This window comes from Panthera onca, chromosome A3 (genome assembly GCF_046562875.1).
Source record: "Panthera onca isolate mPanOnc1 chromosome A3, mPanOnc1 haplotype 2, whole genome shotgun sequence".
NCBI classification, from domain to species: domain Eukaryota; kingdom Metazoa; phylum Chordata; class Mammalia; order Carnivora; family Felidae; genus Panthera; species Panthera onca.
The window spans coordinates 111,849,945-111,877,499 of record NC_138341.1 but is presented as its reverse complement, the minus strand read 5'-3'; the positions used below and the strand labels follow the sequence as shown (position 1 = coordinate 111,877,499).

At 49.9% G+C, this 27,555-nt stretch overlaps 1 protein-coding gene across 1 annotated transcript; it reads right to left on the bottom strand.

Moving 5' to 3' along the window:
- Window positions 1-2,478: 2,478 nt before the first annotated feature.
- On the bottom strand, window positions 2,479-27,555 carry NSFL1C (NSFL1 cofactor). Its single transcript, XM_060614121.3, has 9 exons — window positions 27,413-27,555; window positions 24,816-24,913; window positions 18,692-18,766; window positions 16,071-16,236; window positions 15,358-15,450; window positions 13,908-14,017; window positions 12,919-13,056; window positions 6,146-6,310; window positions 2,479-5,120 (listed from the first exon to the last, which is right to left on the bottom strand). The coding sequence occupies exons 1-9, from the start codon at window positions 27,515-27,517 to the stop codon at window positions 4,958-4,960; spliced, it is 1,113 nt and encodes a 370-aa protein (XP_060470104.1). The 5' UTR covers window positions 27,518-27,555; the 3' UTR covers window positions 2,479-4,957.

The window sequence follows — 27,555 nt, the reverse complement described above, 5'->3', positions numbered from 1 at the left end:
AGACGGTACAAGGGTCACTGGAGCTGACTCACCACTTTGTCAGTCTGAAATCTGACAAACCCTATCACTGGTGGGGAGTTTGGATGTCCCCATCTGCCCTGGAAGTGCAAGCTTGGTGGTCAAAACCAATGGTACTGGCTGATCTGGGGACACAGGAACTCAAGAGGTTTGGGAGACTGGTCCTGACAATTCAGGTCACTGGGCTGAGAGCATTAGGTGTGTTGATTCCTTGAACTCTGCGGAGAACACACTTTACTCATGGAGCAGAGAGAGAGACCAGTCGAGGAGGAAGGGCTTGGACCCTCGCCACTGCGGTCCGTTCTTGGTTTCATCAGTTTGTTCCCATCTCACGAGTCTGCTGGGGGGGGCGGGGGGGACTTACTCTCACTCCTCAGTAGGGGACCAGATGCTGTCCCTGGTACTGGCTCCCTCTCAGAGTCAGCCCCATCTGCCTGCCCAGGGTTGTCTCTTAAGGAAGGAAAGCCTTCGTTCTTCTTTGTCAAAGAACCAACCCTTGATCACCTTTCACAACCCAGCTCAAGGGTGCCCTCTTCTTTTTTTTTTTTTTTTAATTTTTTTTTTTTTTTTGTTAACATTTATTTATTTTTGAGACACAGAGAGACAAAGCATGAACGGGGGAGGGTCAGGGAGAAGGAGACACAGAATCTGAAACAGGCTCCAGGCTCTGAGCTGTCAGCACAGAGCCCGACGCAGGGCTCGAACCCATGGACCGTGAGATCGTGACCTGAGCCGAAGTCGGCCGCTTAACTGACTGAGCCACCCAGGTGCCCCAAGGGTGCCCTCTTCTAAGAAGCCCTCCCTGATTTCCCCTCTGCCCTAGTCATTCCCCCCTGGCTGTGCCCTTGGGCCTGCCTTCTCCACAGTAGTTTGGTGGTCAGACAGTTGGGGATTCAAATCTTGGTTCTGCCTTTTCATCAGTGTGGGCAGTGGGACTTGAGGTTAGTTCCTTTACCATGCTGAGACTCTCAAAAAATGAGCTAACCATAGTACCTTTGGGTCGCTGTCAGACTACATGAGGTAAGGTACATACAGGGCCTGGCACAAAGATATTGCTCAAATGATGGACGCAGCTATTATCATCAGTCGTAACTAAAGACCTGGCCTTGACATTGAAGGCCTGAGGCGCTCAATATAGAGGGTAACTGGCCCTTACCAAACTCCCTAGTCCAGCTCAGGCAGGGCAGAGAAAGTGCTAGAGGGCATTCCCTTCACACCCTGCCCCCGCCCCCACCCCCCACCCACACACTCGGCTGTCTTCAGCTCCACCTTTTTAAGTGGCTTTGCTGGAAGCAACAGGTGCCCTTTGCAACGATGCCCCCCTGTGGCTGAACGAGCACCTGCTTTGGGGGGAAGGGAGGGACCGCAGTTACTGGAGCACCTACCCCATGGGGCCTTGACGAGCAGCACGGTTGGTCGTCATCCTGTCATCCTTTAGACCGGGAGGTCTTATCTTTGTTTCGCAGGTTCATCCAACCAGTTATTTGTGGGGGACCTGCTATGCATCAGGCACCATGGCAGGTGCTCAGGGGACAAGAGTGAACAGACACATAGAACATACAACGCACCACAGGCAGGATAAGAAGGAAAATAAGGCAGGACAAGGGGATCGCGAGGGGCCAGCCCTGCAGAACTCTTCAGGCCTCAGTGAGCAGTTTCCAGAGATTGGGGCGGCAGCGGGGGGGGGGGGGGGGGCGGGGGGGGAGGGTGGAGAGCACCTGAGGGTTTTAAAGGAAAGAAGTGACAGGTGTGGTGCCTGTATGTGAGCAGACTGCCGGGCAACGGCAGCAGCAGGGGATCAGTGGGGTAAGGGCAGTTGTCACCGGCAGAGATGACAGCGCCCGGGCTGGGACACCGCAAGGGGAGGACAAGCGGCCTGATCTGGGACGCGTGTGCGGCTGAGCCCAGAGGACTTGCTGATGAACGGGACGTGGGGTGAGGCTCGGGGCCGCAGAGAGAGAAGTCACAGGCGCACGAGCTGCTCAGACGGAGACCAGGTGGGACACTTGAAGTCCACAGCGTAAGGTTTCTGCTCTGCTTCCCTGTCCTAGCCTGAGAAGACTGGACCCGGAAAGGGGGGGCAGGGCACAGCCACCACCCGTGAACAGGAGCAGAACCCATTTAAAGAAGGAAGACCTTGTCTTTGGCCCTGGGAGGCAGTCCTGGAACAGTCCCCTCTGAACATGCTGCTGGCTAGGGCAGAGGGCGAGGAGCAGCGAACCCACCTTTCTGCACCAGCTGCTTCCCTCGGTGAGCTCCAGGTCAACCTTAAGGAGTCCCTGGAGGGCACTTTGTCAATGCCACCCAAAGGCGTAGAGCTGCGCCCGGCCTCCGGCCCACGTGCTCGCTTTTAAGCTGAACTCGGTGAGGATGCATCATCAGCCCAGTTAACTCATGTTTTTCATTTGGTGTTGAATTTTATTTATTTTAGGTAGTTTTTAAGTTTTATTTATTTTTGAGGGGGGAGGGGCAGAGAGAGAGAGAGAGAGAGAATCCCCTTCAGGCTCCGTATGGTCAGCATGGAGCCCGATGTGGGCTTGAACTCACGAACCGTGAGCTCATGACCTGAGCCAAAACCAAAGTCAGACGCTTAACCGAATGAGCCACCCAGGTGCCCCATCACTCGGTGCTGAGTTTTAAACATCGTTCCATCAGGACACGTCCCATGCTTTGCGATAGGTCCTTGGCCCGTGTAATGACAGGAGGTTCCCTTACCAACCAACCAATTTTGGCGAGGACTCAAAATACTCCCATAGATGAACGGAATGTCTAGTTGAGAACGACTGCCCTGCATTCAGACCCCCCAGAACCAGTGGTTATTTGTCTTTAAACCTGTGAAAGCCTATCTGGGTGACTGGACCTTTCCACCTGAGCCACCCAAAACAGAGAACTAGGGCTAAAAACATCTTTGCCCAGCCTGGATCTGGACCAGGGTGATCCCTGGCTCAGTGGCCATAGTCTCTCTGACCTTGGGCCAGAGGTCTGACCTTGAGCCAGACGGTGGCCCAGTCTGTCTGAACTGGGGTGGCTGCGACAATTACAACTACGTCAGCTTCCTCACCCACTTCCCAGGGCTGGTTGGGAATCCCAAGAGCCCTTTGTAAACTCTTCCAGATGATGCAGGTTCTAAGTGGTGTTTTGATGATCTCTTTGGGTGTGTGCTCACTCATGCAAGCAGAATTAACGTAAGCAGAGTGTATGCGTGCAGGGTCTGGGACAGGGGGAGGGAGTGTATGTTGAGGGCAGGGTGGTTAAGAGCACGAGCCTTAGAAGCAGACGGCACCTTACCACTTGCCAGCTATGTGACTTGGGCTTGAGATTCTGCAGTAGTTATTACACTACTGGGACTACACTTTTTCAGAGCGACCCATTAGAAGCTACCAAACTCCACTATCCTCATTCTGGTCTTTAATGGGCAGGGGGACGACAATTTACAGTTTTTCCAGACCCGCCCTTAGTTTCCACGGTCACCTCCGTCTGCCGGACACGCTATGGATGTTGCTGTCCCAGCAGGCCCCCCTCCGCCAGTGTGGGATGGGGAACACCAAGCCACGTCCCTTTCCCGGGATGGGCACAGCGTGGAACGCCAAGCCCTTCGCTAGCCCCGGCTGGGTGTCGTGTTCTTTGCTCGCCGCAGGCGTAAAGCGGGAAGAGAAAAGTGTGTGGTGATGAGTGCCTGGGAAGAGGGCTGAGGCACATTAGGTTTCAAGACCGGGGGACTTTGAGACAGTGGCGATCCTGTCTGTGGTTCCTCTGATAGGGAGGTGGAAGGACTTCCATCTAAAGACCCCGGCGACCTCCTCTCCCAGCTTCACACAGGAAGCACGCTTACGGGAGGGGGTCTTCACAGGGGAACTACTCCCTGAGTTGCTGCCCGTCGGAAGCCAGCAGGGCAGAGAACTGTGGACGGGACCTGCACACCAAGGCCACGGACACTGCTCTCCCCCTCAAAACGGACTCGGCGGGAGCCTCCTACAAAGGCTAACACCGTAAAAGGGGCTTGTAGCACGGGCAACTCGCCCTTTCTTCACCATCTGATTTGCCCCTTCACCACTAGTGGATAGATGGCTCGGTGACATTTTGATTGTTCCTCTTCTGTGCCAAGATGCCCTAACCCTGCACTCGTGTGGGCCGGTGTGAGCCGTTTCCCAGTGAGAGAACACCCGATCTCCCAGGTACAGATCTCTGCACGTGGAGCGACCAAGGCAATGGCAGTGCAGCCGAGAACATCAGGGCGACAGTCCAGACGAGGGAAAAGGGCTGGGACAGAGAAGCATCGCTAGAATCTCAACCAGCCAAGGCCCGGGGAGCTGGAATCTCCCAGCGTCTGAGTGAAAGGAGTGCAGGGAAGTATTTTCACCTGAAGGGCTCTGTGCATCCAGACCTGACCTCACACTCAGGCACCCCTGCTGCTGCCCAGTTGTATCCGGGCAAGAGGCCTGTTCTTGTGGGAGCAAGAGGCTGCAGAGCCTCTCTCTACAAGCGCTCGGCCCCCTTCCCAGTAACGGGGGAAGCCCACCGGTCCTCTCAGGGCTGGCGGGTGGATGCCAGCGGATGGGTGTCGTGTGCCACAAGCAATGTTTAAGCAGAGACGGTGGAAGGCAGGCTCCTCCCCGCACGCCCTGGAGAGTAGTGTGATTTTAAAGCAATGAAAGCCGGCTTCTGTGGGAGACGTTCCATACAACGTGCTGGTGATATCCTTCCGTTTTTTTGGTCATTTTTATTTTTTTCTTTAAAGTCCATTGATCGTCACAAAAACCCAGGAAATGCAACTAAGGAGAAAACAAATGTCCAACCGAGATCTAAGAACCCAGAGCTACGGAGGAGACGTGGCACTGGCCTGCTGGGTGTGCGGGAGGGGGCGGGAGGGGCAGTCCCCGTGGGGCGGCCGGCCAAGGGGGACGCAGGAGGGAGAGGAGGCTGCCGGCCAGGCGGGCGGTTATGTTAACCGCTGCACGATGACGGCGTTGAGCAGGTTGGCTTCCTTCAGGGTCTGGCTCTCGTCAGCCAGCTCTTTGTTCGGGAAGGTAGTCATGAGGACAAAGCTGGTGGCAGCCATGGCCGGTCGGGCATCCACGATGAAGAGTCGGATGTCGCTGATCCTGGTAGAGCAGGGGGGGTGAGTGGGGAGGGGGGTGAGCAGGGCCGGCCTCTGCCGTCCATAGCCCCCGGGCTTCCTTCTCCACAGGGCAGCCAAAGCACTCACTTGGAAGCACGTCAGATCACGGCACTCCCTCGCCTAAAACCCTTCACGACTGCTCCCAGTTTCCGTGGGATAAACACCACCTCCTTACTGTGATCCCAAGCCCTACCTAATTTGACCCCCATGCTCCTTCCCCTTGCTATGTCCCGCCTTCTAGATTTTCCTCATGCTGTGCTTCCTGCCAACGTTGGGGTCCCTCGGGGCTCCTCTGCCTGATTCCTGTCCTGTAATCCTAATCAAACCTTTTCAGAACTTAGCCCACGTGACCCCTTTGTCAGCACTCAAGGATTGTCAAGCCGTTCCCTGGGCCCCACACGTGCTTCTGGTTTAGTTGGCCTATGCCTAATGAAATATGGATACTGCTATCCTAGAAAAAGGCGTTTGCCAAATACCTAGAATACTGGTTTAACAGTCCTCCCCTGCTAATCTCTGCATGCCTCAGTTTCCCCATCTTTCAAATGGGGTTGGCAGTTTGCTTTGATCCAGCCCAGATGATCTGAAATAGTAGAGCAGGTATTCTAGAATTTTCGAAGGGCAGATCTAGAAGAGACTTACACAGCCCAGTGGTTTTCAGAGATCCCCTGTGGGGAGGGACACCCAATTGGAGGAGAGGCTGGTGCTGTGTCCCCTCCTCCTCTCCATTAACCACAGCAGTTCAGATTTTATTGTTCTGCACTCGGGCTCTGCCATGAAATTTCCTGTGAACACACACTGTGGGGGCTAAAAAGACCCTGAGAAGTCCAGTCCCCTAACTTTATAGGCAGGAAGTGAGCAGTTGCTGGCCGCACTTAACAGAAGAGTGGGGACTAGAACCACAGGCTTCAGACCTTCCCGTCCCGCTGCCCCCTTCGGGGACCACACGGAGCGCCCGCTGGCGTTTAGGGGGCCCTCCCCAAGCAAGCGAGGCCAGACGGCGCAAGGCACCTGTGGCTGTGGTTAAACTTCTGCACCAGCCTCCCGCCGTCAGCGAGCCGTATCTGGATGTTTGTGGTGGGCTGGGACTCGTCGATTGAGACGGAAGAGCTGGCTTTGGCTTCATTCTCTGCCTGTTGGGCTGGAGAGCTGGTATTCAGCACCTGGGGGGCCGTGCTGAGGAGAGAGAAGCCTGTCAGGCCACACATAGCAACAAGGCCCCTGCAGGAGGGCAATCCCGCCTTGGAGTCAGCCTGAGCACGCGCTGTGTCCGGGACTCTGCTCGCTGCTGTGGCTACAAGGAGTGACTCAGACAAGCCCTGCCTTCGCGGAACCTACAGGCCCGGCAGAAGGCACTCAGGCCCCAAGCTGCGGCTAGCTTCCAAACTCCTGAGTAACCCGGGGCAAGTGACTCACCCCTTCTGCTTCGGTGCCCTCACCCGGACAAAGGCCCGAAGGGACGAAAGCCGTATGCATGACAGCCTGTGGCGGGACCAGATCAGGATGGGTTTTAGCCTCAACGAGAGAGGCCAAGGGTACTCCAGGTCCGTAGCGGAGGCAGGCCTGACAGCCGGGCAGGTGACTGCCAGGATGCAGGGACCAGTCCAGACTCCTTCCCGGTCACGGAATTGTCAGGCCTGTACCCCCCAGTGCAGCCTTATTCGTGTGCACATTCATCCTCCTGTGTCAACTACCAGAAGGGGACAGAGATTTCCCACAGGTCAACTCAAGCACCCCGCACCACAGGGATTATTTGCACAGTATCAACAGGACACGGCGTCTGCTACCGATCTTCGATCAAGCGGACCGGCGTCTGAATGCTCCCACTAGTCAGGTGGCGCTGGGCAAGTTACTCGAGCTCCCTTAGTTTCAACAAGGGTAGTGATGAAGCTCTTTAACAAAGGTTAAGGCTACCTGACCTGCCTTGCTCAGCTTTTGTGAGGGATGAAGGAGAGAAATACACACAGCGCTGACACACAAAATGTACACAGAACTCCCGATTCTCGACAACTTCTGGAGGCTTCGCCCCTCTCCTGTAAACACCTGTGAGTCCCCCTCCCAGCCTTTCCCTGAGCAGCCGCCCTCACCTAGACCCCTGCAGAGAAGAGAGGCCAGGTGGCGGCAGCTTGCCTGTTTCCCCCAAGCTTCGGATTACATCAGTTCCTACACCTCTCCCTCTCCCCTGGATCTTTACAAGCTAAAAATGGTACTCCTAATAAAGCCATCGGAAAGTGCTTTCCCAAGTGTGTTTCCTGAGACCCTAATCCCCTGAGAGATCCCCAGGAAGGCTGTGGAAATGCCACACATCAAACCGGCAGCACCAGAGGCCACTTGCATATCACAGGTCTTGAGAGGCTGTGCGGTTAAGGCAAACTCATTTGACCACCTTGTCCTTTTTTCAAGCTACACTTGTTAAACCTCCTGCATATAGAGTATGTCCTGGAACTCAGTTTGTGAAACACTGCCCTAGAGCATATAACTAGCAAAGAAGAACGGAAAAGTGAACTGTTTTCTGTGACTGTTAAAAAATGAGGGCTCAGAGAATCACAAAGCAGAGCTCAGGGGAGAACCCAGCTATGAGAGGAGTTTCTTTCTACGCATCAGCCTCTCAGTAGGTGGGACCCAAATGTGGGCCAACGCATGCAGACATCACACCATCACAGACTTCAAGAGATGTTCAGAGACAGTGGAGGGCTCAATACTACACCCGTAAATGCCTAAGACTGACTCTGTTCATTAGTTTTATGGGCATGAGGTCAACTCTCTAATTAGACTACAGACAGCCTGTCTCTCAACTGTTCAAGTAACAATTCCAAGGACGGAACAGGTACTCCGTGAAGCTACTGCCTGCCAGAAAGGGAACTCTCACATCTTCAGTCAGGCTTGCAATGAGAAAGAAGCGAGATGGCCCAGAGAACCAGTTTCACCTAGGGTGGGGGCGGAAGGGAACCAGGAATGACGTTGACTGCTCACACGATGTCTGGGGGGGGAGGGGAATTGATGTCCACAGCCCCCTGGACTCGTCACAACTGTCCTTTGAGATGGGTGCTGTTTCCATCCTATAGACAGGAAAACAGAAGCACATGCTGTAGAGCAGTTTTTCAATTGTTAAAAATTCATGTAATGAACGAGCTTTTTCCCTGTACGTTCTGTGTGTTCCTCCAGCCAGGACTTTGTCAAGTGTCAAACTCTAGGGTTTATTTTAGGAAACTAATATATTAAAACTGCCTTCTCAAACTCCTCCCCGGCTCCCAGAGAGTCTGATACCCCCCTCTCCTACAAGCTGCCTGATGCTCAGCAAGTTAGTGAACATCTGGGCTTCTCAATTTCCTTTTCTGTAACAGGCAATACTATCCCTACACCTCCGCACCTTTTAGGGCAGGCAGTCCACTAAATGGCAGCCAGCACTACTAAGGAGAGTCACTGTGCTCCTGGAGCCATCGGGTCCCAGCTCTAGCACTGAACTAAACAACAGAGGCGGCTGTGGCCAAGTTACTCAACTTCCCAGGGCTTCACTGTGTGCATGTGCTACACGAGGAACTGTTCTGCCGTGGGGGTTAGCTGACATACCGTGTGCAGGCTGGACACAGACCAGACACTCAGCAAGTCCCCCACACAAGGAGGCAACTGAGGTTTTGGCTCTTTTCCCAGCACAGCCTCTCACACGGAGCTGGTGCTCATCACCTGAGGGTCAAGGAAAGCCCGATGTGCACACTTGGCCGTGTTGCTTCTGTTTCTCTTGCACACCCTGTGAATCTGGTGAGCTGGGGAAGTGTGAGGGACACGCTGTATGTTTATGATGCACTCATCACCGAGCTGGGCCCTGTGCTGAGTATTTCACATGTAGTAGTTCATTTAATTCTCACAATGGCGGGTGAGGAAGGGATTCATCATCCCCGCTTTATAGATGAGGGAACTGAGGCATAATGGAATTAAGCTATGTGCCCAAGATCCCGGTGTTGATTTGACGCGAAGCCAGGATACAATCCAAGCTGCCTGGCTCTTGTCATACTTTCCCTCCAGGCCTTGGAGTCAGGTAGACCTAGACCTGGATTTCAGGAACACTGTCCCAAGACACAGTTTGCACGTCAATAAAAAGGGAGTTAAATGAAATTTCCCTTGGTTGGGATAACAGCTAAAAATAATGCACCGTACCCAGCAGGTACTAGAGGCACAAATGCCTACGTGGCTATGTAAGAACATCCAGGATGCAATGCAGCGCGGTAGGGAAGAGCAGAGACTGGAGGGAACCATCTCTGCACTGACCAGTAGTGTGACCTGGATGTGATCTGACCTCTTCAAGGCTCAGAGTCCTTATTTCCTCCCCTTATTTGGGGGTGAAAACAGGATTAAAGGTGATAACACACATGAAATGCTTACTACAGTGCTTAGCTAACAGCAGAAAAAACACTCTGTAACTACTGTTTCCTATCATTTTTCAAGGTCCTGCCCTACTTCTATTTGTCTAAATTCTGGACCCGATGCTAGTGCCTGTCCAAGGGCTGTAACTGGAAATCCCCTACAGGCCCCTCCCAACCTACGCTGCCCTCAAGGACTGGAGCAGGAGGAACCGCAACACCGGATCTTACGGCTCTCACACTCGGACAGCAGTAGGTCCAAATTGCTCTCGTCACGTAGGACAGCCACGTACAGTTGCCCAAAGGAGCTCAGCCCTGGGTCTGGTGCTTCCTGAGCACTGCTCACACTCGAACCACTCCTTTCCAGGGGCGGCCACGCCATCGGCAGCAGTGAAGGCACCTCCCCCGGGGACGGAACGGTCCGATCAGACATCTACAGGAAGTTTCTTTACTGTCTCCCTGCAGACACCATACAACTCACAGGGAAACAGCCTCCCCCAGATGGAGAGCCTGGATCACCGACTGCTCATTTCCTTTGTGGCTGGGAATTAACTGGGCACGAAGGTACTTTGTTGTCACCATTACGTGCTGACACTTTGTCATCTCTTTACAAAAATGACCACTGCAGAAAGCACGGTGAGTAGCCGAGACTCAACATGGGTAGCAGCAACCGCACACCCCCGGGGCACTCTGGGCGTCTGCTACTCATAACTGAATAAACGCAGCCTTTCTGGACCTTCAGATTAGGTCCCATCCAGACAAACAACTGTAAAACCTAAAACAACAAAGTTTAATACAACTGTAAGAGTTTTCTCAAATTTTTGAACTGAGAACAATTTATACATTCAGCTAATTAGAGGAAAAAAACCCAGGACTGACTAATTCTTGAGGCAAACCTGAGAACATTTTCTTAAACTTCTGGCTCTTGATCGTTTTAGTTGACAAGATGACAGTGGAAAACGTTGCAAAATTTATGGGAAAAACTAAAAAAGCTATCCATCTGGTTTAGATTGAAAAGCTAAAACCTCATCTCACTTAGCTATATGAAACTTGTCTTTTGCTCACTTTTCATAGAAAGCCAGCACTGAAATAAAATGAAAATGGAACTGGCAAAGAATATTTATTTAGCTGACAAAACCAAACTGTGTCAACCCTGATTATCAAGATCTGTTTCAACTTGTTGGGTGCATCCTCCACACTAATAAAGTTATTTACTTCCCATCCTGCTAAAATAGACCTCCTTAAATATATTTTAATTTTTTGAGATGTGGAGTCTTGCACAAATCCTATAGACTTCCCAGGAGTAGCATTTCCCATTAGTATCATGAAACCAACCAAGCCCAAGCTACACGGTATTCTGAGTTCTGAGCCAGGAGGGCAATTTGACACCATCTTAAAAATATGAAGACCTTTCAAGACAGCAATATTACTTCTAGCCCCAAATTAAGGGGTATACAAAGATTTAATTAGAGACACTCACTGCAGTGTTGTTCTTAAAACTGGCAGCTGTCTAAATGGTTAAAGCAGGGACTAATTAAACTATAGCACATAGGGGCGCCTGGGTGGCTCAGTCGGTTAAGCGTCTGACTTCGGCTCAGGTCATGATCTCACAGTCCGTGAGTTCGAGCCCCGCATTGGGCTCTGTGCTGACAGCTCAGAGCCTGGAGCCTGCTTCAGATTCTGTGTCTCCCTCTCTCTCTGACCCTCCCCCGTTCATGCTCTGTCTCTGTCTCAAAAATAAACCAACATTAAAAAAAAAAAAAAAAAACTATAGCACATACATAAGGTAGGAAATTATGTGAGTATGACAAATAATATTGCAGAAATACAATTACTGACATAGAATGACAGCCATGCTACTTTCATTAGGCAAAACAGCAAATGATAAAACAGCATGTTTATAAGACTAGAAGGATACTAACCGGATATGTCTGGGTATTAGGTTTAGGTTTTTTCTTAATCTGTACTTTCTATTATTTAAAAAAAAACAAACAAACAAACACATCTTGTTTTAATAACAAAAAAAAAAAGAAAGAAAGAAAAAAGAAAAAAGAAATTACCTATTGCTCTACAAAGTTGAGCACAGATGGCAGGGAAGCCAGACAGGGCCAATCTGAGAACAGCTGTCCTGCACTAACCGACTGGCCCAATGTGGGGGATGAAATGAGAACAGGGTGAACTTACTATCCTGGTTATGGTAAATCAGTCTACTAGAGACCACTCTAATGTCCTGAGGCATTATCTTTGCTCTTGATAAGGCACGAATGGCCGACGGGGAGTCTCCTAGAGTCCCCACCCAAAGCTCAAAGGGCAGAGCTACCGGCAGACCACACTCTGATCTCTGCCGACAGGGATGAGGGGAGACGGGCAGTGCCTAGCTCAAGAGCTGCCAGATGGGGCTCAGAGAGGGTGCTTGCTGTGCAGGTGTGGGAAGGAATGCCAATCACAAGGCCTCGGTTCCAGTCCTGGCTCCACCACATACCAGCTATATACCCAAGGATAACCCTTAGGGTCCAAGAACCTCAGCTTTCCTTCTGTAAAGTAACGAATGTACTTGCAGGGAGGGTCACTATTCCCTGCATGCGTCTTCTGCACACAGTTCTCTCTGGAGAATACTGACCAAGTGACCCATCACACAGAGACGAGTGGGCTTCTGAGAGAAGGAAGCCTGCTTCTGCGTGGGCCAAGGTCTGGTGGGAGAACTCTGCCTATTAGAGGCAACAGTGACTTCAACCGATCAGATCCCATCAGGAGTCTAAATGGAAGATGGAGACAGTGGCAGAGGACACAGGGCAGAAAAAGGCACAGGAGGTGACAGTGAGTGTCATGCAGGGCCAAAGTAGTAGAGATAAGAGCTGCAGTAATGGTGGAGAGCAGCCGGCACAGGGCAACGATGTCCCTGAGCTTCCCTGGATCCTGAACAATGCTGCCGCAAGGCTCCAAGACTGGCTGGGCAGAAGAGTCAGAGATTTCTTGTCCCTCCGCATCCCCATTTCAGGTGACTCCTGAGAACACACGTGTCTGTCCTGGCCTTAAGCTACGAAGGAGATCACTGCTGCCATGAACATGCTAGATTACGGAGTCAAAACAGCAACGTGTTACCCTTTGTGCTCACACTGACTGTGCACTGTGGGGCAGTGCTCTGCGCTCCTCACAACGATTAAGGAGTAAGGACCCTCAGTTCCATTTTACGCTTGAGCAAACTGAGGCTATGTAGTCCAAGGTCATATGGCTAGAAAATGAAGAGATTTTAAACTCAGGTCGTTTAACGCCAAAATCCACGTTCTCCACACTTTTCCGCTCCTAAAGATAAAATCCGCAGTGCTCGGAAACGGCAAAGAGCTACGTGCACGGTGATGGTACCCAGGGTCTGGGGGGCCTGGCGCAGTGACCGGCACGTGCCACTTCCACCTGTGCTGCTCTTACCTGCCCAGTTTCTGACCCTCGCCAGTGAAGGCTTTGAAGGCTCCCTTGGGCTTCACAAAGTCCTCATCCCGATGGTCCTCCATGTCCAAATTCACCTGCCCGCCATGAGCTAACCTCCGCAGCTCTGCTGGCACCTCCCTGCAAGAGAAAAGGCAACGCTGGGTCCACACGGAGCGGCACGGGAACAGCAGTGATGGGTGCGAGGGGAGGAGAAACGTTGTAGTTCCAAATGTGAAAATCACTGGGTCTCCCCAGGGCGCGGCTACTTTAGTGGCGATGGTCTGCCTCCTGCTGGTTTCTCACCTGCTCAAAGTCATGGCTGAGACCTCTATCTTATCTGGTCACTTGGTCTTGCCCCAGGCCCAAAAGGGAATAACAGACACACAAGGTTTTAGATCTGTGAATCTGTTAAATTCACTTAAAATTTTTACTTTTTAAAAATTTTTTAAATTTCTTAAATGTCTGTGTATTTTTGAGAGAGAGAGAGAGAGAGAGAGAGAGAGCGAGCGAGAGCATGAGCAGAGGAGGGGCAGAGAGAGAGGAGGAAAGAGGATCCAAAGTAGGCTCTGCGCTGACAGAAGCGAGCCTGATGTGGGACTCGAACTTACGAACCATAAGATCATGACCTGAGCCAAAGATGGATGCTTAACTGACTGATCCAACCAGTCACCCCCAAATTTACTTCTTCATAAAAAAAATTTTTTTTTAGGTTTTTATTTTTGATAGAGACAGAGCACAAGTGGCAGAGGGGCAGAGAGAGAGGGAGACGCAGAATCCAAAGCAGGCTCCAGGTTCTGAGCTGTCAATGCAGAGCCGGATGCAGGGCTCGAACTCACGAACTGTGATATCATGACCTGAACCGAAGTCAGACGCCCAACCAACTGAACCACCCAGGTGTCCCCCAAATTTACTTCTTAAATCAGCCTCTTCATTCTTATCTGCCATTCTACTCACTAACATGGAACCCAGAGGAGGGTTCTTCTGCTCACCCTCTGCGGATAGACTCCAGAAACTGGGCATTGGACGGGTCTTGGTAGCTTCTGAGTTCACCATTGTCCAGGCTGAACCCACTCTTCCAGAGCTTCAACACTACGTGAACCTGTGACAATAGGAGGTAAGCAGTCCATACATTATCAGGAAGCTGGCAAGCACATCAGTGTGTGCAGTAGTAACACCGATCTGTGTTAGCAGGTTTTTACCATTTTACTGTGTCATTATCCAAACACAGAAAGACAACATCACACACACACACACGCACATACACACACACGCGTGCGCGCATGCACAAGGAAATCAATCAACAACCAAGTATTAACTTAAAGTAAGAAGGTGATATGGCAACAGGTTAAGAGCATGGGTTCTGATTTAAGCAGACCTGGGTGTGTATCTTGATTTTGCACTCACTACCTAAGTGGCTCTGAGCAAGTGACTAAATCAAATCTGTGGCTTATCTGTAGGGTTGCCAGTGTGCCTGGCATGTAGCTCGTGCTCAACTAAACTGCCATGGCAAATTTACTCATGGGATTACTTTGCAGTCATTAAAATGATTATCTACAATTTGTGTTAACTCCCTAGACATTTTCACAGAAAACGGTCTAGGTTACAAACCAAAATATTAGCAGCTGCCTCAGGTGGATACAATTTTAATTTTCTTGACTTCATTTTGGAATAAACCCAAAATGATTAAAAACAAATATATTATAAAAACTAATGGTCCCAAGGCCAAACATCTATTTATGGCATAATATTAAATTTAAAAACCTCACAATTATCTATATAGTCTGAGACACTGATTGGAGAGGGACCCTATGCACAGGAAAAAAAGGGTTGGACAATAGTAAATTTTTTCAAAGTTGTGCTTTGGGTGGACTGAAGCTCTTTTTTTTTTGTTTATTAAGAACATTTTTTTTTTAATGTTCATTTATTTTTGGGAGAGAGAGAGAGACAGAGCATGAGCAGGGGAGAGGCAGAGAAAAAGGGAGACACAGAATCCGAAGCAGGCTCCAGGCTCCGAGCTGTCAGCACAGAGCCCGACGTGGGGCTCGAACTCACAAACAACGAGATCATGACCTGAGCCGAAGTCAGACGCTCAACCGACAGAGCCACCCAGGCGCCCCTGAAGACTAAGTTCTTTAGCCATGTCCGCACCACCAGAAAACCTCAGAATCATGATCCCTCTGCCCAACATTCATGGAATGCTCAGAAAACTCCTTCGTTTGCCCATCCCCTCTGCTCACTCCTTCTCTCGGGTGCCCCTGCACAGCCAGATGAGAGCTGACTTTTGTTGTCAAGTAAGCCTCTCCACTCCTGGCCCACAGTGATGGCACTGCCTCTTCCTTTCCAGAGGCTGCTGGTTCACACATAACATGTGACCAATCCCTTCTGAAAACTGGCAGAACAGGCTTTGAGCTCCCCTAAGGAAGGTAGATGCGCACTCACATCCTGGCCGGAATGCCGCCTCCTTTCTCCCGCCACATAGGCAGACTCTTCCTCTGGTGCTGCCCCAAGGCGGTAGCCACCCCCTGCAAAAGGCTGTAAAAGACACGTTCATAAACACTTGAGGTGTGGGGCCCTCAGATACAATGATCTTACCTACTAGGTGCACCTTCTCTGGTACTGAACTCACAGCTACAGGGCCAAGCAGTATGGTAGATGAATTAAGTGGCCAGGAATGGTGAGAACTGGAAGGGAGGGGGGAGGGGCTGCTTGGCTAAAGGCAACAGCTGCTACTAAGCTCTACTTAATCATGGCCAGGTAGGAATCTGGGTGCAAGATAATAGCAAAGACCTTCTGATGTTCCCAAAGACAGAAATCTAGAATTTATGTAACACATCAATTCAATTCAATACTAATTCAATTAAAACAAAATAAAGCAAAATACTAAATAAGTCAAGTTGGTTTAGGCCAAATAAAACATGTCTGCAGGACCTGTTCCAGCCCACAGGCCACAGGCTTGAAAGTTGCCCCAAATCTTGATCTCATGTTACAAGATGAGAGAAAGTGCACCGCTCTTCTGGACACCAGAGCAAATGAGCAATAAAAAAAAAAGACAAAACAAAAACAAATTCAGTCACTACTGGGGTGAGGAAGGGCTCCTCCCAGTCTCCAGAACCAGAGTCCTGTGGACACAGACAATGATCCCCTGTGCTCACTCTCGGTTTACTGGTTTCTCCGGGACTCTTGGTCACTCGTTCCACAGCCACAGCTCCATGCTCCTTGGCACCTTTAAAGAGATCATCCACCAGCTCGTTGGGACTTTTCTTCCTGGGAGGGCCAACAATCTGCTGTCCACTTCTTTCTGAGCCCCCAGCATAAAACCTGTGCAGAAAATACATGTCTAACACTAAACGCGCTTGGAAAACATGAATAGAGCACATGCCAGGCTCCGGGCTGGGTGCTAGGCACACTGAGGCAATAATGGGTGCAACGCCCATCTTCAAGGAATTTACCGTCTAGTTGGGGAAACATGTAAGCAGGCAGGCAGGCATAATGCAGTGTGAACAGCAATGGAGGTCAGTAAGGGATGCTCTGGAGCACTGAGCTATGGAGGACAATCAAGGCTTCCTAGAAGAATGTCTTCTGGGCTGAATCTTGAGGATGAGGACGAGGACAAGTTTATCAGGTGAAGAAACCAGGGAAGGGCATTCCAGGCATGCACGACAGCATGCCAGCTCCAGAAAGAGCCCCAGCTGGGAATTATTCGTCCAGGGGCCGGCACCTTTCTAGGAGATAGCAACTGTGGTCACAGTCAGAAGCAGCTACCACTAACAGCTCTGGGTTAATAGTGGCAGTGGCGTCGTTAGTACAACCAGCCAGGCTCCAGTGTCGGCCCTGCTGCTGAGTGACCCAGGGCAAGCCAGTGCATGGCCCTGCATGTCATTTTCCGTATCTTTGAAATAGGAGGGAAGGACCACATGCCCTACCTACCTGCTCCTTAAGTCAGGGCCATGAGGTTCAAATCAGCGGATGTATGCAAAAGAATAAGCAGAGTAATGCACACATGTAAGGTGGTGTGATACAGCACCGAGAGCTCACCCGAGCCTCGCCTCACCTCGCTATTCTTGTGACGTACACCGGGGGCAATGAGAAGAGGGCACTGAAGAAGGTCAGGGAAAGCTAAATGCCAGCCCCAAGATACCCACACCAGGCTCTGCAATGGGCCAAGCACAGCTTGAGAAGGAGTTAGCAGTTTTTATGCCGGTTCTGAAAACCAGTACTCACGTAGCCTGGCTCATCACTCCTATTCACTGCCAGGTCAACAGCATGTCGCTAAGTGGGGACATTGAGAACCTACAAAATTAGTCTCAGCCTTCTATTTCCTGACATTCCCCACTGAATGCAAGGCAAGCCACAGGCCTTGACAAGGATGACAGCACCAATGTCATCAGGTCTGAAATGCTGAGGGGCCGAGGAGGTAATCAGGATGTGAAATAAAGGAAGGTCATCACCTGGAGGATGTGACAGGACAGGAAAAGGAGGCAGCGGCCATTTAGGAGTTGGGCATTCACATACTTGATGGCATTGCCTTTCACTCAAGGAGTGTAAAACTCTGAACCTTGAATGTATCTAAAAAGAAGGCTGTGAGGCAGTGTAAAGGTCACTATATGGATGAAACAGAGAATAGAACACATGTAATTTCTCAGCCCACTTCCCAAAGAGTGACCATGATGAGATAATTACATTTCTATAATGGTTACTGTAATGTTCCTTAGGAATGTCTGACAGACCGAGGCAGGGCCCATGGGGAACTAAAACCTGTGAAATGAGGCTGCAGATGAAGTTCTGCTCGGTGGTCTTTATCATAGAATCTCAAAGCCTTGGCTTGTGAACTGAGAGCGTGTAATCAAGTGCTTAAAAATATTCACTCCCTTGTCCCTTTCATGTCTAGAAACTCCACTAAGAAAAATAAACTGAAATGCAGTCAAAGATTAATACACAGAGATGTTCAAAGCACTGATGTTTAGTGGTAAAAAAAACTGTAAACAACTTAAATATTGGACAACCCATTTGATGAGTTACTATAGTTGCTGAAAACACTAACGAAGAATCTTAATGGCACGGAGAAGTACTGAATATATAGCCTTAATCCAATAAAACCAAGACACAAAATTACCTGACCGACACCATGTAAAATACAAAACAAAGCACAGTTATATACAGAACACTGAACAGACCTATGCCAAAATGTTAACTCCAATTACCAAAAGGTGGATGAGTGTTATATTTTTTTCAGTACACTATTCTGTTTCTTCTACAATGGGCACTATTTTTACTATAACATTCATAATGGTTAAAAACAGACAGTGTGTGTGTGTGTGTGTGTGTGTGTGTGTGTGTTGGAGAAAAAACACATTGATAAGCTTTTACTCTGCTCATTATGCGATATACTGCCTTTTTAATCAAGAAAAAGCTAGAAAAATATACACCCAAAATGCTGATACCTGGTTAGCACCAGGTTGCAGTATAAACAACAACTTTTTTCCTCTTTATCAGTTTGTTTCCCTTCCCTTAATACTCAACAAATACGTATTAATAATTAAAAATAGAAAAACAAACCCAAACATCCCAAAAGAAAAAAAATAGTGACAGGGGAAAGGGATCACTTCTAAGCTACAGGGAGTGGGAGACTGTTTCTAGGATATAACCCACCTAGACTAGCCCACAGTAGTAATGGCTAATGAGAACTGAGCACATTATCCTTTTGGGTCCTTCTAGATGATTTACACATTATCATGAACTTTCCTGTGGACTGTGCCCCCTAACAAAGACTCACCTCTGGCCCTCCTCTTCCTCCTCCTCTTCGTCTTGGTCATGAATGAGGTCTCTGAAGGATGTCACCCTATTATCGCTGGAGACACAGAAAGGAGCAAAATGACCTCAGGGAGAACTAAAAGTAACTCCCGTTATCAGCTGCTAAGGAGTTGAAAACATAGGGATTAGATATTTTTGGTGGGGCAGAAGAGGATCTATGTGAAAGAGGGTTAGCCTTTCTAAGTCTAAATGCAAAATAACGTGGCGTTTACTTCTTCAAAGTCCACAGGACTACTAATAAATTAAAAAGGGCTATCATGAAATAAAATGGAGTCCCAATTTAAGCTCTCCTAGGGGGAGGAGAGGGCAACAGTTTGGGGTGTGTCCTAATTTAAAAACTTACTATTTTCATCATTTAATTTTTATTTATTTATTTTACAGATTTTTATTTTATTTTTTTCAATTTATTTTTTTAACATTTATTTGAGACAGAAAGAGAGCATGAACAGGGGAGGGGCAGAGAGAGAGGGAGACACAGAATCCGAAACAGGCTCCAGGCTCTGAGCTGTCAGCACAGAGCCCGATGCGGGGCTTGAACCCACGGAGCATGAGATCATGACCTGAGCCGAAGTCGGACACTTAACTGACCAAGCCACCCAGGCGCCCCAGATTTTTATTTTTTTAAAAGTAATCTCACACCCAATGAGGGTCTTGAACCTACAATCCTGAGATCAAGAGTCACAGGCTCCACCAACTGAGCCAGCCAGGCAGCCCTCATCATTTAATTTTTAAATACTGAGGGATGCTTATGTGTTAGGCACTGAACTGGATACTAGGTCTATAAAGATGATCAGACCTAGTTCTTTTTTTTTTTTTTTTTTTTTAACTTTATTTCTTTATTTTGAGAGAGAGTGTATATACACCCCAGGGAGGGACAGAGAGGGGGAGAGAGAATCCCAAGCAGGCTCTGTGCTGTCAGTGCACAGCCTGATGTGGGTCTCAAACTCCTGAACCGTGAGGTCATGACCTGAGCCGAAATGAACAGTCAAACGCTCAACCACTGAGCCACCCAGGCGCCCCAAAAGTTCTTATTTTTGAGTTGCTTATAGGCTCATTGTGGCCCCTGGGCCAGGAAACCCTCTGCTAAATGGGGGCTGGGGCACATGGGATGCGTGGGTACAGAACGTCCTATCCCTCATGGGGTGGGGATGGGGGAACATCAAGACAAGTTTCCCAGCAAAATGGACATTTGGACTGAGTGCTGAAGAATGAGGACTGTCAGGTGGATAAAAGGCAGGGGCTGGTGGGAGAAGGGGGGCAGCAGCGCACTGCAAGAAAGAGGTATATGCACACACACAGAGTAACACATTCGAGGAAGGGTGAGCTATCAACAAATGAAAAGGAAATGAATATGTGGGTGGAGGCCTCTGCTTCTGCTGTAGGCTAGTCAAGAAAGAGTCTTTATTGGTGTTTAGGAAAAAAGCAGGGCTGTGTGTGGGGCTGGAGAGGGTACACTAAAAACGAGCGTGAGAAGGGTCACCTTCCTCTTCTGACATTGTTTTACACTGCCACTTTTTTCCTAGCTTAGACTGTCCTCAAGGAACTTAGTTTTTCAAGGAGGAGGCATTTGATAAAAACACTTCTGGTATTTCTTAGAGTAAGAAGGTAACGTCTCTATAAGAAGAAGGGGAATACAGGTCTAGTGAGGCTAGACCGAGAAGCCTCGAGGAGTTATTTTCTAGAGAAAAGCTGCAGATCAGTCTTGCAGATTTATACCAAAGAGATAATCAGAGGACAGAACAAGGCTTTGAAGTTGCATCGACTAGAAATGAGAGAACAAAGACCAATTAATGTAGCAAATACACTCCCTGCTTGAGTTAGCTGAGGCAATCTCCTGGGCATTCCTGGATGCTCTCTACGACATGGTTCAAAAGGATCCAAGTGACAGATGTGCGCCAGTGCCCCAAAAGGCTAATTCCACTCATTAACCTTCCCAGGGGGAGTCTTCCACAGATGCTCGGCCTAGTATCCGTGGGAAAAAAGCCCCCCCCCACCCCATTGTTAACACCTTCAAATACACACACGCACACATGCTTGAGCAAACCACTTGCTCTGCCTACAGGTTTTTCTCCAAAAGTTCTTACATCCGGACTCTGACACAGACTCTGGTGTCCACATACCCGGTTTTGATCCCAACTGAGCCTCCCACCCTGGGATCCTGGGCATGCTAGCGAAGCGCTCTAAGTTTTCATTCCCAAGTGAAAATGGGGACAATCACAGCACCGACCCCACGGTGCAGCACATTTCAAGTGCTGTGCTCGAGCAGCGGTTCTCCCAGTGCCGGTCCTTAGACCGAGCGCACGAGCATTACTGGAGAGACTGTTAGAAATGCCAATCCCCAGGCCTGCCTTAGAGCTCCTGAGTCAGAAACTCGGGGAAGAGTGTCTGGCACCCTGCGTCTGAAGCGCTCTCCAATTCTGCCGCACACGCTCAGATCTGAGAGCCGCTCTGGAGTAGCGCTCGGAGAATTGCCTTATAGCATGAACGTCAAGGGGACACCAGCAATTTTAGAACACTTTGTTCTGTGTCCTCCACAAAGTGGCAAAATGTCTCAGAAATTTCAGCACCCAGACTCTATCTCCCAGGTACCCTGGCACCCTGAAGTGCCACAAAAGTCCTTTGTCAGATCCGTTTTCCACAGTGATGGAAATGCTGTACCTGTGCTGTCTAGTATGGAAGTCACAGTCACATGTGACCTATGGAATATTTGAAATGTGATTAGCATAAATAACTGAATGTTCATTTTATTTAATTTTAAATAATCTAAAAAGCCACATGAGGCTATTGGCTTCCACACTGGATAGTAGTTTTAGAGAATCAGAAAATGGCAGCCCCAGACATCCTCAGAAAGCATAGTTTAGTTGGAGAAAAGAAGAAGAAAAGGAAGAAGCTCACCGCTACCTCTTGCTGCGCTAGGTACAGGGGTGGGAGGAGCTGGACAGGGAGTAGCGTGTGGCAGAAGCAGCTCCGGATTTACACAGACTTGGCCTTGGATCTGCCATACCAGCAGCTGGGAGTTACTCAATCTTTGTAAGACCCAGCACCCTGACCTGTGAACTGACAAGCACCTACCTACTTCTAAAGTTGTTGAGGCATGACAACGTAGGTAAGAGTATCTGGCAGAGCCAGGCGGACGGTGGGTGCTCCTGAAATCCCAGTTCTCCCACTTCCAGGAACTTATAATTTACTGAGGGACAAAAAGTTAAATATCAGGAGAAGAGTTCAAGACAGCCCACGAGTGATGTCACCGAGTAGTATGTGGATATGGGTCAAACTGAACAAATCATAGGTGGCCTGGATTCCTGAGGAACGGGACGGGACTATGGCACGTTGCCCACGGGCTGGAGATGATGCTCTCGACAGAGAAGGCGGGCACAGAGCTAAGCCTAGAAAGACCCACGGGGTTTGGACAGGTAGAATGCAAGACAGCAGGTACATCCAGTCAGGTGAGAGGCTCAAACAGAAGCAGGAGAACCAAAAAGGAGGTCAAATTAAGACACCAAAGAGATCGGTTTGGTTGGAATAAGGATGTGAGAAACGAGGGTAAGTCTAGGAAGGCAGGCTCAGGGCTCGCTCGGGAGGACGCTGCATGTCCACGAAGGGAACGCTGGAAACAGAAACAGACCTTCATTTAAATCCTTGTTTTACTCGCTGTGCATCTTGGGAAGATGCCCAGCTTTAGTATTTTCATCTGTAAAATGGCTACAGGGACAATACCCACACACAGGGTTGTAGTGAGGACTAAAAAGATGTACATGTAAAGGCTTAACCCAGGGCACGGCACCTGGCAAGTGCTCAATAAATGACAGCTGTTACTATCGAGGAGTTTAGACTATCTTGCAGCAGTGTTAACCTCTTATGTCCCATAGACCTTGGAAAATCTGTTAAAAGCTACGGATATCCTTGCCAGAAAAGACACACACACAATTTAGCCGGTGGTTTCAGGTAATTTATAAACCTTCTCACATCCATTGCAGACTTATCCTGGGGGTTCAGGGCCTCCACATGAAGAACCCCCTTCTAGAAATCAGAGCAGGACCTAATTGAGTGTGGCTCCAAGGAATGGTGAGGACACGAAAGAGTACTTGAGGAGGACGGTGGGGGGTGGGTTGGAGTGGGGTGAGCCGGGGGCAGGCTAAGTGTCCTGCAACAGGTCAGTTGGGGTGGGGGCGGAGGCAGGTCCACACAGAACTCCTCTGAGGCGCTATTGTAAAGCATGGCTTCTCCTGAGAGTGCACTCAGTGCTTTCCTTCCAGACAAGGACAATGACATCAAACCATGCCCTTCCTCTCTCTTTTTCTTGGCTTCCCCGAAGCAACAAAGCAAGGCATCCAGGCCCGCACGTGCCTCGGTCTTAACATTAAACTCTATTTCCTCGATTGTTTTACTAGTAGGTCTACTTTTCAGTCTACGAATTTGTTGTGGAAAGAGCCAGGGAACACACAAAAAAGAATGAGGAAGACAAAAATGGATGCTGATAATAAAAACATGACAACAGCAGCAGCTAATATGTATTATGTTCGAAGTGCTTCGTAAGTTATGAATTCATTTAATCTCCCACGTGGTAGACACTGCTATTGTTCCCATTTGATAGGTGAGGAAAAGCGAGGGATTGAGATGCTCAGTAAACCGTTCAAGGTCTCAAAGCTCCCAGGTAGCAGAGCTGGGACTGGAATGCAGGCAGTCAGGCTCACAGGCCTATGCTCTGATGAACCACGGTCTTGACAGGACTTTGGGGCTACTAGAGGAGAGAGATGTGAACATCTCACCAGAGGCCCCCCTCTGTATGTCTGACACGCTGATGTCCCACCAGTAACCTGGGGGGCCTGTAAAAGACTCATACCCAGGAAATCAGCCATCTTCCTAAAACCACGTTCCAGGCAGTAACGTCCAGATGAGCCATCACCCATACCTTACAGGTCAGCCCCTGTGAATAATTAAAAGATCAACTGCCTACTACTACCTCTTTTCTCTGGACGTGGGAGGGAGGAAACAAGTTAAGGAAGCACAAAATCTGGTCTGGGATTAGAGTTCCTTCTTCAGAGGGAAGAAATGTAGTTTAAAGCTTGGATGCCTTTAGAGAGAAACAAAATTTACCATTTCACTGTCAAAGAAACACTCCATCTGTATTCTGGGGCTGATTTAAAAAAAAAAAACACACAAATTTTCCTGGTGAAAACATATACCAGAGAGTAAAGACAAATCAGGCTAGAGCAGAGAGGGGAGCTGTGGTTCAGACACCTTTGTAGTAAGAGGCCCTGCCTGTCTCCTGGAGGATCAGCACTGTCTTACTCTGCAGATCATAGCAGTGGTCCGCCATGGGAACCCTGCAGCCAGGTGTCTGGGATAGGGGATGCAAACGGGATCATGAAGGTCAACTCTGGTTCACCGAATAAGGTCTCCCTCATCAATCTGGGGAAGAGTGGGCAACACAGGTTTATTTTCTCTAAGACTTCTTAATAGGGTAATGAAAATTACCTACCAAAAATATCAAAAGAGCCCTTCTAAAGTTATCTAATCTTTTCCATCTACAGCACCCCAGAGAGGAAGTCCTTTGCTTTCTACTTAAAAACTTTCAGAGAGGGTGCCTGGGTGGCTCAGTCGGTTAAGTGTCCGACTTTGGCTCAGGTCACGATCTCCCCACTTGTGGGTTCGAGCCTCACGTTGGGCTCTGTGCTGACAGCTCAGGCAGCCTGCCTTAGATTGTGTGTCTCCCTCTCTTTCTGTCCCCTCCCCCACTCACTCTCCCTCGCTCTCTCAAAAAGAAATAAGCATTTAAAAAAACTTCCAGAGATGGAGAGTCACTCCTCACATTCATAAATACAAGACTCTCAAACATCTTCAGAGTAGGTTCCATGGATTCCCCCAGGCCTGGACCATAAACCACACTCCACCTAAGTGTGTTGTCCACCTCTCTACAAGAAAGGAGCAAATCTTATGAGGTACTAATTCCCACCAGTTAGTCTAACTTTCTCACTGCAATCTATTGGCTCATATCTCCAGGCCTGAACCTTCCATCAAGCCAGGAAATTGCTCCTCACTGTTGGAAGCACACCCGTGTAGCAGTAATTGAAGTTGGCCCTTACCTGGGGGCTGTGCCTCTGGACACTGAACTGGGGGTTGCCTGCGAAATGGTCACAATGTCTTCGTCCCCTCCATCCTCATAAAAGCTTGCTAGGGCGATCTGAAACAGAGAGGTAGTAACCTGGGTTCTTAAACAGGCCTTCGTCTGACATATTTCCTTTGAGTGCAAAAAAGCAAAGTCACGAAGGTATGGCCCACACTTACGAGATGGTCTGTATCTGGGGACCATGGAAAATGAGATCAAAAGGTAGCAGCCCGGGGCACCTGGGCGGCTCACTTCAGCTCAGGTCGTGATCTTGCTGTCGTGAATTCAAACTCCACATAGGGCTCACTGCTGTCAGTGCAGAGCCAGCTTCAGATCCTCTGTCCCCTCTCTCTCTCTGCCCCTCCCCAGCTTGTGCCCTCTCAAAAATAAATGAACATTAAAAAAAAAAAAAAAAAGTAGCAGCCCAACTATTTCTCCTCATATCACCTGAAACAAATTCCATATCCTAAGGGGAATAGAAGGCAAGAAGGAAGGCCGGGATGGAGACACTCCTCATTCTCACATTACCAGGAAAGGTGGTCCAGTGAAAGCAGCGTACATTTATTGAGCATTTATTTATGTGCCACATCGTTCTGAGCATTAACTCTACATGTGTTAACTTATTTAATCCTCAAAGAACTCTATGTAATTATTATCATTGTCTCATTTTATAGTGGATACGGAGACACTGAGAAAAATATTGCCCGAAGTTAAACAGTGCGTAAGGAGTGGAGCCAGGTTCCAAGCCAGGCAGTCTGCTCAGGCCCCTACTCTCAGCTTTTACGGGACAACCAGGAGTCAGGAACGGTGAGGTCAGTCCAGATGGCTATTATTGCTTTCCCACTGAGGCCCAGTTTCCTCATCTATCCAACAGGGACACCTGGCCCACCAACCCTGCACGATGAATGAGAGGACCCATTAGCGTTTATGCACAGGCACGTCTTAGCTCTATACATACAGAAGGTCTACGGGAGTCTTTTGGCCATTTGCGAGTGTTTCTCTCGCTGACTCAATGGTGAAGTATTTAATCACTCTGTACAAAGATACGAGCACCTAGGTCTATGCAGATGAAAGAGGCGTGGTTCCTGTCCTCAAGATCACCAGCCTTATAGGAGGCAGTATGCTGTCATAGGACACGCACTGAACTGGTATGGGGGGGGGGGGTAGAGGGGGGCCTACATTCAAGTCCTGGCCCTGCCAGGCAAGTCATGTCGCACGTGGGAGCCTCATATTCCCTACCTGTGAGGAGACGCACTGAATGACCCGACAAGTGTGTGACGTTAGTCTAGGCTTTCCACGCTGCCCTGCACAGGAACTTCACACTGTGTGTGTGTGCGCACGCGCGTCCACATGCGCGCATACAGGCGCGATGCTGTACCTAACTCTTTTACTTTGGGGAAGCAATTTAAATGGGTGAAGTCAGCCCCAATTCAGATCCCAACCTCACTACTTACTGGCTGTGGACCTCGGGCATGTCACTTGCCCTCTGAGCCTCCCATTCCTTATCTATACAACGGAGCTGGTTAGTCTTCTTTACCTCAATGTTGCTAGGATTAAACACATCATCACATGTAAAGTGCCTGGCCCTTGGTGGTTCAGAGCTTGGGCTCTGGAATCGGACTGAACTGAGTTCTAATGCTATTGTTCCCACCTGGTAACTAGCGAGGCCTCACGCAAGTCACTTAACCTCCCTAATCCTCAGCTGCAAAATGCAAAGATTAAATAACTTCCGGCACGGAAAGCAGTTAGAAAAGCACCTGGCTCCACCGTAAGGATTCAAGAAATCACTAATCATCATCACCTACCTAAGACGCAGGCTGGCCAATGCCATTTACGCCATTCTTTCTGTAATTAACTGCCGAGCGTCTACGATGAGCCAGGACCTGTGCTCGGCACTGGGGATTCAACAGTTTACAAAAAACCCTCCCTCGTGTAGCTCATCTTCATGACTTAGCTAACAAACATTTAATGAATACTTAATACGTGCCAGCGAACTAGACGATAAACTCCTCGAGACTCCCACTGTACAGATGAGCTAAGACAGACACTGACACAGGCCCCAAGCTGGCGCCACCACCTCGGAAGCAGTTTCTCCCAGCAATTAGGTAGGAGGGGGCGTGGGCCAACCGCGGGGCTGCGCTTCTCCCTCCACCGGCTGCCGGGGCGGCGGAAATGGAGATGAACGACCCCCTCGGCCTCACCGCAGCTCCCCCCAGGACCCGGTCAGCTTCCCACCGGCCAGGCCCTCAGCCGAGCCTCGGCGCGGCCGCCACGCCCCCAGCTCCCTTCTCCACGCGGGTCGCGGCAGCGCCCGAAGTCTCGCTGACCCCGCCAGCGGGCGAGGCAGAGGGGGGTGCCGAGGGCCCGCAGAGCAGGGCCGGGGCTGGCCCGCCTTTTCCCACGCCCAGGCCGAGCCGGCGACGCGTGGCAAGCGGCCCCCGGACCCCGAGGCCTGGGTCGGGCCGCAGCCCGGCGGGATGACTGTGCGCTTCGGCCACCGCCGGCTTGGTGTGCCAGACGCCCGCGTCCCGCAGCGCCCCCGCCGGCCCAACGCACCCGGCCCCGCGCCGCTACCTGCAGGTCCCAGCCGGCCGATTCGAGGAAGAAGCGGGCCCGGTCCTCCTCGGCCCCAGTCACCGCCACGAACTCCCTCAGCGCGTCCTGCCGCTCCGCCGCCATCTTCGCTCTGTGCGCCGCCCGAAGCGCTCCGCCCGCCG

Excerpts from the sequence above, each read along its gene's own strand:
- NSFL1C (XM_060614121.3), bottom strand. The coding sequence starts at position 27,517 with ATGGCGGCGGAGCGGCAGGACGCGCTGAGGGAGTTCGTGGCGGTGACT. Across the intron at positions 18,767-24,815 it reads TCCAGAGGCACAGCCCCCAG|CGATAATAGGGTGACATCCT; the intron begins GTAAGGGCCAAC and ends CTGTGTCTCCAG. Across the intron at positions 14,018-15,357 it reads GGCGGCATTCCGGCCAGGAT|GTTCACGTAGTGTTGAAGCT; the intron begins GTGAGTGCGCAT and ends CTATTGTCACAG.